A 14039-nucleotide genomic window follows, 5' to 3' on the forward strand; every position below is an offset into this window, starting at 1 on the left:
CTGTCAGCGACAGCCAAATAATCCATCAGTTCTTCCTCTGTAACCCTGAACCCCCTGTCTCAACTGCCCTAAAAACAGTACTTGACAATCTATGATTCATCATCATTCAGGCACGAACAGAGCTCCAGAGTCATCCATGCAGGCAAACACACTGCTGCAAAATACACTAAAATGTGCACACGTGATGACATCTGTTATGTGTTTGATGAAACAAATACAGTAGGGCCAGTTTAGTGGGATTATGCTTTTGATAAGATTGCTTACTTTCCCTCTGTTGCTTGTGTTTCATTTGCCTGTGTGCATGCAGGAAAAATGTGCATGTATGTTTAGTTACATGTGCTGAGCAGAAAGGAAAAAAAGCACAGAGAGGGGTCATTAAATATATCATTATCCAGGCAGAAAATGTGGCCTATATATATTGATCCTCGGAGTCAAAGGGAAGCGATAATGAGCATCCGTTTCTACACGTTTTGCCAGTTCATAATGAATCTAGGTTGCAGTTCTCGAAAAATGATGTGACCACTTGAAAGTGGAATTTATTTGATTTTCTTTTCTTAATTACACAATGTGTTGATCTTTGTTATTGACTTACGAAGAATGTGATATTTTTTTCATATTAGACCTCAAGATCCTAATATACTTCTTCTATATGTAAAAGTGGCTGCAGCTTTATCGTGTCACCCACTCAGTTTGAAGTCTTTATTTTATTGAGCATATTTGGCTGAAACGATGGAAAGTAATCAGCTCCACAAGACTAAAAACTAGTATTTTACTCAAGAAAAACAGGCTTTGTGGAAAGGCTGGCAGTGTAAGTAAATGCTAAATAAATAAATAAATCATATTTAATCACAAAATGTCATTAAAAATGCTCTGAAAGACACTGTCGCTGTGGTGCAACTGACTCTGCTTCAGTAACTTGAATTAGCTCGGGTGAATTTTCATTCTCTAATAATCTAGTGTTGGTGATCTTTGGAGCCAACCTGAATTGGCTAATAGAGAAACACAGAAGTTGCCGCTTGTAAAAAGAAATATTTTTCTAGCTGACTTAGTTGAACTAGTTGAGATTAGTTCAAGCAATCAATCAGCTAACACGTCTAAGGTGTTAATTCAAAAAATGGTTTGAGTTTTAGCTTGTATCTCATTGTTCAGCCTTCTTGATTTCGCCACTTACCGATACACTTGTAGATTGGCAGGTCTTTATGTGGCACTGCTTTACCTCTTGCAAAGGAGAGTTTAAATCAGAAGGACTTCCTGCGAAAATAAAAGTTTAAAAATTGAGTGCACTGTAGTGACAGCTTGCTCCAAACAGAAGCCAATACTGGTACCTGTTGGCTGCCAGGTAATGAGCCATAACACAAGGACATAATTGTAGCACATGGTGTCTGTATTTTATTGTCTTGTGTGCTGGTACTGTATCTCTTGCTTCGTCTGCATTGAACCTATCCCTGCACCCTCTGCTTTTTGGACCATATTACACTCTGCAGCATTGGACTGTTTACTTCATATTGGTTAGGGGATGTCTGGAATGTATTACACACCACCAGTGGTTGAACAAGAAAAGAGTAATTTGTGGCTATAGGAGATAGGGCTGTTCGATATAATGATATATATCAGATGACGATATAAAAACGTCTATCGTTTCATTTTACGCTATCGTGGTGTTGCGAAATAAGCTGTTTATGGCAATATTTTTTCATGGTTTTGATGGTCACTGTAGTGTCTATATTAATGTCTTAAAGTTTTCTCTTTCTCTTATATTTAATATAACCACACTACAGATGGACAAGCACCTGTTTTTATGCGTTGTCGTTGTGATGTTTACAGAACTTTTATTTTGGAAGGTCGAATGTAAGGCGGAAGGAGGATATAGAAAAAGGAGACAACAGAAAACGGTAGATGAACAAGTTAGCGCTGCAGACTGTGTTGCCGCTGCGAGCCTGAAAATTAAAGAATGGAACTGAGAAATACTGAAGGTGTCATCATTAATGTTTGAGGCATGCAAACATTACAGTCGCTAGCAACAACGATGTAACACAATCGCGTGTCCGCTTGCTTATGTACCACATAAACCTTTCACAATAAAGCTCAAGATCCTGTTGAGACTTTTCAAAATAAACTCAACCACGCAGATTATTTACGGATGAGAAGTAAAAAATAGCCGCCAGGTACTAAAAAATAAACCTTAGACTCAAACGTTAGAACAGGCTTTTCCCCGCAGCACGCCGTGTAATAAATACTCACAAAGAAAACGGCGGCCGTTACAACTTATGTCTAAAAATGTATCGTTTCATGCATCGGTTAAAACACTCGACTCCAGCTACACGACTCCAGCTGGAAACACTTCCCGCAAGTCGAGCTGCCCGAGATTCACAGAATTTACAGAAAATGTTACATTTTCGTGATTTATGTCGTTATCGGAAGATAGAATTCTTATATCGGGATATTAGATTTTGGTCATATCGCACAGCCCTTATAGGAGATCATGTGGACGGTCCTCACAATGTCCACATGCAAATTTGCTTAATAGAGTCCCAAGTGCTAAAGAGACTCCCCATAGACTTCCCTCATGATTAAAAACTCCTCCACATAAGTTCCAAATGATGAGTCAGTGCGCATACACAGTAGACAGTCATTCAGCAAAGAATGAAAAGCGAGCAAGCTGCTACCATTTTATATTTCCTAAAGATATAATTAGACAGAACTGAGAGTGAACAGAAAGGGTGTGAGATGTATGCAAAGTTTTCTTTTTTCACCGTGTTAATTTTATTGAATAATGAGATAAACATCTAAGAAAAAGTCAATGACACAGAGAGCAGAAAAAAGTGTTGTAATTTCTCCTTAATATAAAGTTGCTGTAATGACTGAAGTAACTGATATACTGCTAATTTATCTCCTTTTTTAAATGCACTTGCTGTTTTTTTTCTTGTTATGATATATTGATATGTCTCTCTGGTGCCATCTCTTTATAACTTCTGCTCAGGCGTCACCTGTTATTGTTCTGGGAGACTTCTCCCTCCAAATTAGATTTCTCTTTTACAAACTTATTTCTCATTCTGCCTTTTGATTTCCCCTATTGAATTAGTAGAAATGATGATAGAGCCTCCACAGAGCAAGAACAGTGCTTCCGTGGAGTTGAGGTCGTGTTGAATTTAAACCAGACATTCACTGCAGGTTGTATGAAATAAAGTGTTACCGTGAAGGTCAACATGAAGACGCATTGTTTTTGCTGTTTAAGCATCCAGTGGGGATTCTGTATTTAAAATAACAGCAATTCATGATTAAATCCTATATGTAGTAATGTTATTCTTTCCCTCATCTTTTTGTTACTTAGTCATGCTCATTTCAAAATAATGAAAGGACAATAAAATACACTAATTCTACACAATAACTGCAGTTTTTCAAACCTCCTGCAGATTGTCTGAAAAAATACAGAAAAAACTGAGTCATCAGCACTTTGGTGAATATCCTGTCTTCCTTCTCTCACCCCAACCAATCACAGCAGATGGTCCCGCCCCTCCCTGAGCCTGTTTCTGCCGGAGGTTTCTTCCTGTTAAAAGGGAGTTTTTCCTTCCCACTGTCGCCAAAGTGCTCGCTCATAAGCAGTCATATGATTGTTTACAATCTAAAGCACCTTGAGGCAACTGTTGTTGTGATTTGGTGCTGTATAAATAAAATTGAATTGAATAAAACATGTCGAGGAAAGCACTCAGAAAGGGAACATTTGCAATAGAACAAATATACGCTCATCAACCACTTTATTAAGCAAGTTCAAACTGAGCATCAGAATGGAGAAGAAAGGTGATTTAAGTGGTGCCAAAAACAGGCTAGTCTGATTATTTCAGAAACTGCTGATCTGCTGGGATTTTCTCGCACAGTCATCTCTTGGGTTTACAGAGAATGGAAAACAGAAAACATCTGGTGAGCGGCAGTTACTTAGGTGAAAATTCGCTGTTGATGCCAGAGGTCAGAGAATAATGATGAACTGATGAGTCTTGATTTAGATGGTAGGGTCAGAATTTAATGTAAACAAGATGAAATCATGGATCCATTACCCAGTGATGACACTTTTGGGCTGTTTTTCATATGTTAAGAGCCCAAAATAGTAATGTTTTATTCCTTTATTTATCCAGGTAAAAATCTTATTGAGATTAAAAATCTCATTTCCAAGAAGACCTGGCATCAAGGCAAGAAAAGTCAAAAAAGTTGCCGGCCATGTCCACATCCCATTTATGAAGAAAATGTAAATGTCTCCTTGAAGCAGGCTAACATACCATGTCTCAGATCTCATTGTGTTCAAATGGCCTCCACAGTCACCACATCTCAATCCAATAGAGCACCTTTTAGGATGTGTTGGAACAGGAGATTCACATCGTGGATGTGTAGCCAGCAATCCTACAGCAACTATGTGACGCTACCAAAATCTCTGATGAATGTTTTCAATACCTCACTGACTCTATGCCATGAATAATTAAGGCAGTTCATAAAGCAAATGTAGTTTCTATCCCATTACTATCAAGATATATCTAACTCAATGGGCACCGAGTATAAACATTTCTACTTTCAGATTCAAAATCAGCTTATCAAGCTGAGAGATCTGAATATGCCCCTAAAGCATGTGGGGTACCAGGAAATCACTTAAACAGGTTTCAGATCATTGACAGTCACCAGTGTAAGTAGGCTTTGATATCAGGTATCTTTTTTAAAAGTAAAAGTCCCCCTGTAATTATACCTATACATTACATTTTCACAGTTGCCTTTCATCACTGTTTTTCCCCCTAACTCTAAAATGTAGTAAGAATGGAGCTAAGTGTGCTTTCAAACACTGGACCACAACACAGCAAATGTGAGGAATATTAATACAACATGTTCCCATTTCTAATCCACCACTTTTATATTTATTAAAAAACAGAATCTTTGTATCAGGTTGGAGACCCTGCTTACATCATGTTATTACAAACCCAGCAGGATTGCAACAGACCATCAGCCATGCATTCAACGCTGCTTTCCTCTGAGGTTCTGACTGGAAATCAGCTTTTTTTTTGTTGCTGTCAGAACTCAGGTATCAGCTCTGCTCATCTTTGCATTTCTATACAGCAGTATGACAGAGTGGTTATTAATATAATTACATACAGATGAATGGGAATTTATACAGTGGGCAAAATAAACACACAGTAAGCAGCAGTTGGAGGGATCAGCGCACACACACACACACACAAACTCTCCATTATCCCCATGTCTCCCTTCCTTTCTTCATCTACGATTTATCTGGATAAACTAAAATAAAACCTCATAATTAAATTCTGTAATTAATTTACACAAGTGACATCAGGCATCAGCCTAAGAGTCGCCTACTATTCTCCCCAGATCAACACAATAAAAACAAACCAAATTGTAAAACAAAAAGTTTAAAAAGTAATTAGTGTGTCGGTGTGTGTGTGCGAGGCCTTTTTCATTTAATTGAAACATCGATTGGGCCAAATTAGAGTTGTGGTAGAGCCCCAGCATGATTGCAAAATGCATCTTATTGTAGTATAACTGCTTCACTTTGTATTCCCTCGCAGTGATCTGGCTTCTTCTTTCTCTGCCCTATATTTTTTACAACACTCACAGAGGCAGTTGTTCGTGCAGTGGACGAGCATCTGCTTGAAAGCGTTTAGGTTTAGACTGATTTAAGTGTCACCAGAGATCAGCTTAGAATTTGTCCTGAAAAGAAAACTCATAAATTGCCATAACAGTGGAATATTACTTCTATGTGTATTTATGAACTTTACATCATTCTTAGCTCAATATATTAACTTTAATGGCTACAATGTACATATAGGTCATTCTTTAATCCTGTCCAGGAGCAAAGGGATATGCATTGTTTAGTGATGATCACTGTCTCATCAAAAACCTCTGTACAAGTATTCAGTATATGTAAAATAATCATCAAAAGCTAAGAACTACTGAATAAACCTACTCATGAGATTACTTTCTCAAGGTCCATTTGCAAGTTGATAATTGACAAAGTTTAAAAGTCACTTAATCTCTTCTCAATAAAGGTTGATGTGAAGTAGTCAGACTCGAACGTCAAGGAAGGTGGTAGGGAAGCAGACATTTCAGGTTTCCAAGGTGAGCAATTTATTTACAGTGAACTTAATTTAATGAAACTTAACAAAACTACCTCCTCAAATAAACTCTATTAACAAACCTCAACATAACATGGATGTGGTGACACAGCTCACCTCTCCTCTCCTGCATCTGGTAGAGACTGGCTTTAAATAGGTCCATCAATTTCCCTCCAATTGCCCAGCCAGTACCACTCACTCAACTGAGGGATCTAAAACTCTACACAGATGATCCAAAAACACAAAACCTCTACACACTTCTAACATGCACATTTACACAACTAAATGGCAGTATTAACGAAAGGAAAAACATTCAACAAATCCCTTTAAACCTTAACACAAACAAAAGGAAGCATCTCTATGGAAAAAGAAACCCCTCCACTTGGTTTGACCTGCTGATGTCATATGTGACATCATCAGGACTTTAAAATGAGGAAATGCCAGGCGGGCGTTTCCTCACACCTGACCCTTATGACGACTGAAAAGACAAACAAAGTAAGTATGAACAAATGACTTAATCTGTAACATAATAAAATATAAAGAAACATAACTTAGTATTTGTCTTAATTTGCAGAATGTTTGATTTGCCGGCAACAGAACGCTTACACAAACAAATCATAGCAAATGCATAAAAACAGAATAATGTGTACAATGTGCAAAAAAAAAGGTAAACACATATGGGACAAATGGAGAGCATTGCAACTGCTCCTCCACTTTGTTGAACTCTATAAACATATTCAGTTTTGCATAGAAACAATAAATTCCTTTGGTTTCCCTTTAAACACTCTCCACAAAGGAATAGTTCAGTGCTTTTTTTAAGGCAAGAAATGTACTCCTGTTTGTCTGTACTAATACTAACTTCTTAGCATGAAAAGAAATGTTGCCGAATAGAAGATTTGCACAGGATGAGTGTAGCCGAAACGTAATTGTGGTCAGTTGTTTACATTGTTTTTCTTCTAATCCAAATGATTATTTAATTCCTCCAAAATCATTTGGTCTACTTTATTCTAATTCAGATGTATTTATAGAGTATTCTTGTTTTGTTAGTGCTTTTAAACTGATTGCAATTGGAAGATTGGGCTCTAGGGAAATGTAGCCACACATGGTTGAAGTTTCAAAAAGCTGATGTGCTGTGCTGCCAAATACACACCGACATCAGCTATTGTAACCATTTCGGCCTTGTTGTAATCATAAACCTGATTGTAAGCTGCCTACATTTGAATCCATAATGGTTACTCTGTCTGCATCTGAAATGCAGAAGTCGAGTTCATGTAGGGAGTCAGGACAAAAGAGGTTTACTAGACCCTGTGAAGGAGTCATGCATAAATTCATCTGCACAGACAGCTGTAATTTTGACATCAAATTGCAGACAGAATTGCACAAGTATGCCTCAGTTCTTTCCGGCTTTCAGGTGAGATAAATACAAGCAATTATCTAATGATCTTTCAAATAGCTTCCTTAGACCACAAGTGGAAGCCAGTTGATCAATGTGGCCTATGCGCTCTTTGAGACTGCATAATAAAGAAACAAAGCACAGCATCTCCCCTTACCTGACTTGGGTATTGATCTGTAGGGAAGTGCACGGCTTGTAGAGTATGAGCTGAAATTACTCAGAAGCTGCAACAACACTTTACAAACGAGCAAATGAGTGGCACATCAGACATCTCCCCAGGCAGAACTAGTCCAACAGTTGTTGAGGCAGAAAGACTGCACTGGCAGAATATGATCAGTGTTCATCTCCAAATAAAAGTACCTTGTTTTCAGTGAAAAATAAATAGTCCACCACGAGAGTGACAGGCAGATATATTTTTAAATCGGGCTGTCACAGTTACTAGACCTGCGTTTTGAATGTGCACACTCATGTGGGCAGGCAATGAGTCATTGATGAATGACAGCAGAAATAGCAGATCTTTGAGTCTTGCCTTTAAGTGCACACACAGATGAGGCAGTAGCTGTTGGTTAGCAGTCTGTGGCGATAAGGACTTCTCCTTAGTCTCCTCCTTTCCGGCAGAGATGGTGCCCAGTGGGGAAAAGTGTATGTCAAATATCCCGAGCGAGTAAATAATATATGAAAGGACTTCACAATGTGACGTAATGTCATTTTTTCTGCTGCAGGTAGTCTGGGATGCTATTATTTCATACCTTCCTAAAACAAGGGTCCACCAGTTCACTCACTAACTTTAAGTTTGCCAGGTGTATGGAGTTCTTTAAGAGACAAGCTATAGCTGTTACAGTAAGTTAGCTAATCCAAGCTAATACATTTGATTAGCAATATTTTGCTCATTTTGGGCAACTTGTAAAAAATCTATTTAAATGGCGTCAGACTTAAATTGTGACTTTATACTGTTTTACTTGTTGTCCACTAATGCCCACTAATTTAGGTAACTTTAAACATCCATTGCTACATATGAGTAAATATGATTTGATGCATGTCACAGTGCCCATCTCCCTCCTCTCGCCTCTTTTGCACACATGTAGCTCCACTGTTTTGTCAGAGCCACCGCACAATTAGCGACTGCAACTGGTTGGACGACATTAATCGAGTGCAACAATAAAACGGGTACTAAATCATAATGCTAGTTAACCTTTCTGCTGCACAGCAACCTGTCACTAGCTGGATCTGCAGCCCAGACAGTCTATGCTACACTGGAGCTAAAACAGACCCCTGACTAATTCCCTGAGGTGTACAGCAGCTGCGTGAAAGTGGGACAGATGGCATCTTGTAAAGCCAGAGTGGCTTTTTAGTAATCTTGAAGTTCTAGAAAATGAAAATATGGTTGTATTTTTATATGACTGGCATATAACCCAGTCACCTTAGCGTGTGTGTTAACCTGCAACAAAACAAGGCTACGCCCATATTGTTTCTGAATATTTCTGTTTAGCTGAATAGGAAATAATTTGCTAGGAACACTCGTCTTCTTTCATAGATTCTCTGAAGACCTGTAGATAGCTGATACTGCAGCTGACACAACCGTCGGATGAATGGAGATCCAGTTTAAACGTTACTCTACTAAGATGCAACTTGGAAATGCTGCTGTGCTCTGTATTTGCAAGTTGTAGACAAACAGGATGAACACGGATGAAGCTGTGTGCAAATACTGCATCTCATCTTTCCTTTCCTAGAAAGAGAAGTGTCTGTATGAAAATCACACCATCTGGATTTCCAAATACCACGTTGGTATTTTGGTTGTGACAGAAGTCACACAAATTAATATCTGAAAATACTTAAACAACTAAAACAAAACTGTCTGCATGCCAGAACACCAGTAAATCTCAACAACCAAGTACTTTGTCAGGTTTTTCACACATTACAGGCTGCGATTTCCAGACAGATTAAAGGCTGAGATTATGATTTTCTTAATTATCACTATTATTTCTAGTCAGTTTTTTATTTTTATTGTATTGTTTTAATCTGAGTTCAGCAAGCTGCCAAGCCCGTAATCTCACATTGTGAAAAATGTAACTCATCTTTGAAAATTTGCTCGAGACTCATCGTCTTCATTTAACCGCCAGTATGGTTAATTTATATAATAATCATAAGGTCTTCCATTAAATATTTGCAGTTTTATTTATTCAGATGTTTCTAGTCTTGATGCAAAGGCAGTTCTTTATGTAGCACTAACCATCCAGAGAAGGTGACGTGCGCTATGTGATGATCAGCTATTTACATAAAGGCAGCTGAAATATGTTTAAAGAATGTAGAGGGTCAGTTTCATCTTAACAAGTTGAAAGGGTCAACCTTTCAAGAAAAGTTTTGCTTTCAAGCACATCGAGTGGTTCAGAGATGTATGAGCGAGGCCATAGAAGAGTTCAAAGCTGAAGTTCAAAGTGTTACACAAAGCTACAAAGATAAAACTAAAGCAGAATTTCATACCAAAAAGCTGCACTGAGCTCGGTATGTGAAGCCTGATAGCAAATATACATCAAATCTAATTAATAACTTATACATGCACACGCAAATATACGCTTTAAACTGATTCAAATGCCTTGACTTGCATCAGTGTTTCCTTAAAAGGATTGCTCCTTTGTGGGGATGAGCGGTGGGGCAGTCATCATGTGCACTATAAAGCAGATTTTTTTTGCCTTCTCAGTGACTGTGTCCAAGAGAAGCACCGCTACGGTGTCACACCACTTTTCACAGTAAAGACATTATCAGCCAGACACCGAGCCCAAAGAGTTTTTGATTCATCAGACCAGAGAATCATTTCTGTTGTGTTCAGAGTCCTTTAAATTCATTCGGAAACTCCACACAGTCTGTCATGTGGCTTTAGCGCAGAGTGGCTTCCGTCTAGCTGCTTCACCACAAAAACCCGAGTGATGGAGTGCTGCTGAGACGGTTATCCTTCCAGCAAGGTCTCTCATCTCTGTAGAGGACTTATGAAGCTCTGTTAGAGTGACTGTTGGGTCCCTGGTCACCTCTGAACAAGGACCTAATTTTCAGAGTTTGGCCAGATGGCCATCTCTGTAGAGTCCTGGTGGTTTTTCCATTTCACAATTATTGAGACCACATTGTTCTTGAGAACACTCTGAGCTATAGAGATGGTCTCATACTATTGCACTGATCTGTGTTTTGCCTCGATTTGTCACGGACGTGTAAATAGAGTTCCTTGGACTTCATAGCTTAGGTGTTGGCCCTAACATGCAGGTCAGACTGCGGGAGCTTATACAGATGTGCAGTAGAGATAGACTCTAGGAGAGTTTTCAACATCTCAGGGATTAATCATGCAAATGGGATGTGTCTAGGCCAGATTCTGAAGTGCCACAGCAAAGGCACGGTGTTTGTAAAAGAGAGACCCTTTTTTGAGTTTTTCCCTTAATCACATCCCTGTGTGATATTAATTGATATGTCAGATGAGGCGTTTGTCTTTGACCTCATGGTTAGATATGCACACTTGCTTACAAGGGATGCACCCTTAAATGTTTTAAAGCTTTAAGCAGAACTGTGCAAGCATTTCGGTCTAAGGTGATATTTATCCTTCACCTCTGCAAGAATCTCTTCTTTGCCATTTCCCTTGAGCGACAGACGTGCAGACCTTTGAAATTTGATTAGCGTTCAGTCACGAGTGTCCTCTGGAGTGTTGAAGAATTTGTGAGTACTGTGCTGACAGCTACTCATGCCTGCTCAGTCTTGGTTTATTGTAGGAATAATCATAAGATTACTTTCTATACGTAAGTTGCTATATGATTCTTTTTTTTAATGCGAGTTGCATCTAAAAGTGAATTTCTGAGTTATTTCTCCTCCCCTGTATGCTGCTGCTCAGGAATCTGCTGGCTTACATATTTGCATCTGCTCAGGGACTGATTAACACCTGGGGCTCAAGGAGGAAGCAATTAACTATCTGGTGTGACATGGAATGTGCAAAGCTGCATTCAGAAAATAGATTTCTCTCATTAAGCAAGTGGCCTTTAACACACCTCTGTTACATGTTGTTGATTCATTGTGTTTGAGAGTGGCTCCAGATATGTTCCACTGTTATTACTGCTGACTTAAAACTGAGAACCACTTACACAGTCGGGCCCTTTATAGATGTAGCTGTAAACATGTGATGAAGCTCTTTTTGGTGACAGTAGGCAACACATGATGACGTAATGCCAGGCAGGAGGAATGAGCCATTTTTGCTTATTATACAGTCGAATACAGACAAAATGTTTTGAATGCTTAACCTGAAAAAAATGGAAAATGCACTTTTTCCTTCACATTTTTCCAATTGTTGCTCTAATTTTGTCTCCATTCTTTAAACAACAATGTAGCAAACCTGCGATTTTTAGTGTTTTTAGGGCTCATCATTTTCATAACTAAATTGCAAATACAATAAAAGATCTATAATATGTAGAGAAGGTGGTGCATTTTGGTTGATAATACAGACCTTGTGTGACACAGTTACAATTCATATGAGTCGATATTTTTTACGAGCTTCCTTATGAGCTGTTTTGTTCTACGTGGCGGATTGAACTGCTGGTCCTGTATGGATTCGATGAAATAGATTTGAAAATTGACAATGCAGCTGTTGAATGTATCTCATTTTCACCATGTGTGTAGTTGAGGTGCTTATTGTGCTCTTGTTTTTGTGTGTTTTATCAGATATCGGACGTTTGTGTCAGAGGACGCAGGCCCCAACACATTGGTTGCTACGGTGCTGGCAAAGGACCCCGATGGTGATGGGATCACGTATAAGATCACCACAGGAAATGAGGAGGGCAACTTTGTCATTGACAACCAAAAAGGTTTGATAACTGGACTGTTTGTAGTTTTCATTTGATTATTAATGTTGAATATTCTTTTAACAACTGCTTGTTTCCAACTCCATATTTGCTACATGATTCGTCCTTCAAAAGCAATCAATATTTGTCCTACACTGGGCCGTCTTGCAGCCCCTCAGTTCTTCTTCTGTCTGAGCAAAATGGTTTATTCACCTTGCCCCTCCCCTTTCTTCTGATAGGCTGCAGCTAGAAAAGAGCAGGATGGAACTGGAAGTGGGTGGGGCTTCTGTGCTGACCGACAGAGCTGTCTAAGGATATCTACCTTGCAGTTTAAGGCTACGTCCACACGTACACGGGTATTTTTGAAAACTGAGATTTTCCGTTTTCGTTTTAAAAAATAATCCCGTCCACACGTAAATGCAGAAATGAAGGAAAACGCTGCTGGGAACATGCCAAAGCAGCAGGTGGCGCTATATTCCTAACCGTGTAGAAATGTTGGCCAATCAGAAGTCTAGAAGCCTCGGTGGGAAAAGTAAACAAAGCTGGGGCATAGAAGCAGAACCGAGTCGTATGTGTGGAGGGACAGTAACTGTGTGTGTATATGTAAGCATTTAAACACTGCAGAGAACAATTAACAGTAACAGTGTTGTAGAAATTCACTTCACCGAAACAATAACGTGGCGCACAGTGTGATGTCAAAAAATGCGCACACCTTTGACGCTGCGTTTTCTCCGTTTTTCTCGTCCACACATAAATGCAAAAACAGAGTTTTCAAAAATATCCACCCTGGCCGGAGTTTTTAAAAATCTCAGTTTTCAGTGACCGAAAACGCCGTTTACGTGTGGACGAAAGCTGCAAACGCATAGAAAAATCTGCGTTTTCAAAAATACCCGGGTACGTGTGGACGTAGCCTAAGTTTAACAGTTTTTACCTAACAAAGATGCCTTACTCTTGGAAACTTTCAAACTATCTCTGTTTAAAAGCAGACACATAACAGAAAATAAGGAAAAGCAGATTTTTTTTCTTGTACATGTAGATTATGTACAGAGAAGAATTAAGAACTTGTGTGCAAACACCCCGCCCTTCAAATACGTGTATCATATAAGGTTTCTGTCCCTCCTCTGTGGCACTGCATTTGAGACGCCTTCATTGCCTGTCTTTTTTGTTTTTTTAAAGCTCAAGGAGACTACATGTTTGAGATACATTTACCTGCTCCATGGTGGTGCATGATGAATTATTTTTATCTTGCTGCTTAAGATTTTAGGGGAAGAATCCTAGAACCTCAGGCTGCTTGGGGCTCTGTTATTATTTTGCTCTTCACCCATTTAGCACAAACCCTGAAAGATCCACAAAGTGTTCTCTTTCCACAGTTATTTTCACCTTGCTTTGCAGTGTTTCTTCCCTGCTCTATTTACATACACCATATAAATATAAAAGCTCCGTATTTTGTCAAGTGTGGCCCCAGGGGGTCTTGAAAATATGCTTTATAGTGTGTGTTTTGGTTTAATGTCCTTCACCACAGCTACTGTTCAGTGGATGAGGATGCTTCACTGGCGCTCCTCTTACTGCTAGCACCTTTGTAAAAGATATTGAAATTCTGACAGGTCGTGTCATAAAGACATTAGAATTACCAGCCAAAGTGTGAAGACCATTTTCACAGTCCCTCAGTAACAAAATACCATCTGAGGTTTATAGTCACACATCTCAAACTTCCTCCGAGGCAGGTGCAGT

General features: G+C 39.0%; 1 protein-coding gene and 1 long non-coding RNA gene across 4 annotated transcripts in view; one reads left to right on the forward strand and one right to left on the reverse strand.

Annotated features, from left to right (window-relative positions):
* LOC146526191 (neural-cadherin-like) overlaps positions 1-14039 on the forward strand; it is a 381462-nt gene that overhangs the window by 117604 nt on the left and 249819 nt on the right. For all 3 annotated transcript variants that reach the window (XM_085183449.1, XM_085183576.1, XM_085183527.1), the window contains exon 7: positions 12190-12332. In XM_085183449.1, coding sequence (XP_085039575.1) covers positions 12190-12332 — 143 coding nt within the window. The remainder of the gene's footprint in view (positions 1-12189; positions 12333-14039) is intronic.
* LOC146526194 (uncharacterized) lies at positions 45-12193 on the reverse strand. Its single transcript, XR_014869392.1, has 2 exons — positions 6596-12193; positions 45-6562 (listed from the first exon to the last, which is right to left on the reverse strand). It is a non-coding gene; the product is annotated as an uncharacterized LOC146526194 (long non-coding RNA).

This window comes from Neolamprologus multifasciatus, chromosome 1, assembly GCF_963576455.1.
Source record: "Neolamprologus multifasciatus chromosome 1, fNeoMul1.2, whole genome shotgun sequence".
Taxonomy (NCBI): domain Eukaryota; kingdom Metazoa; phylum Chordata; class Actinopteri; order Cichliformes; family Cichlidae; genus Neolamprologus; species Neolamprologus multifasciatus.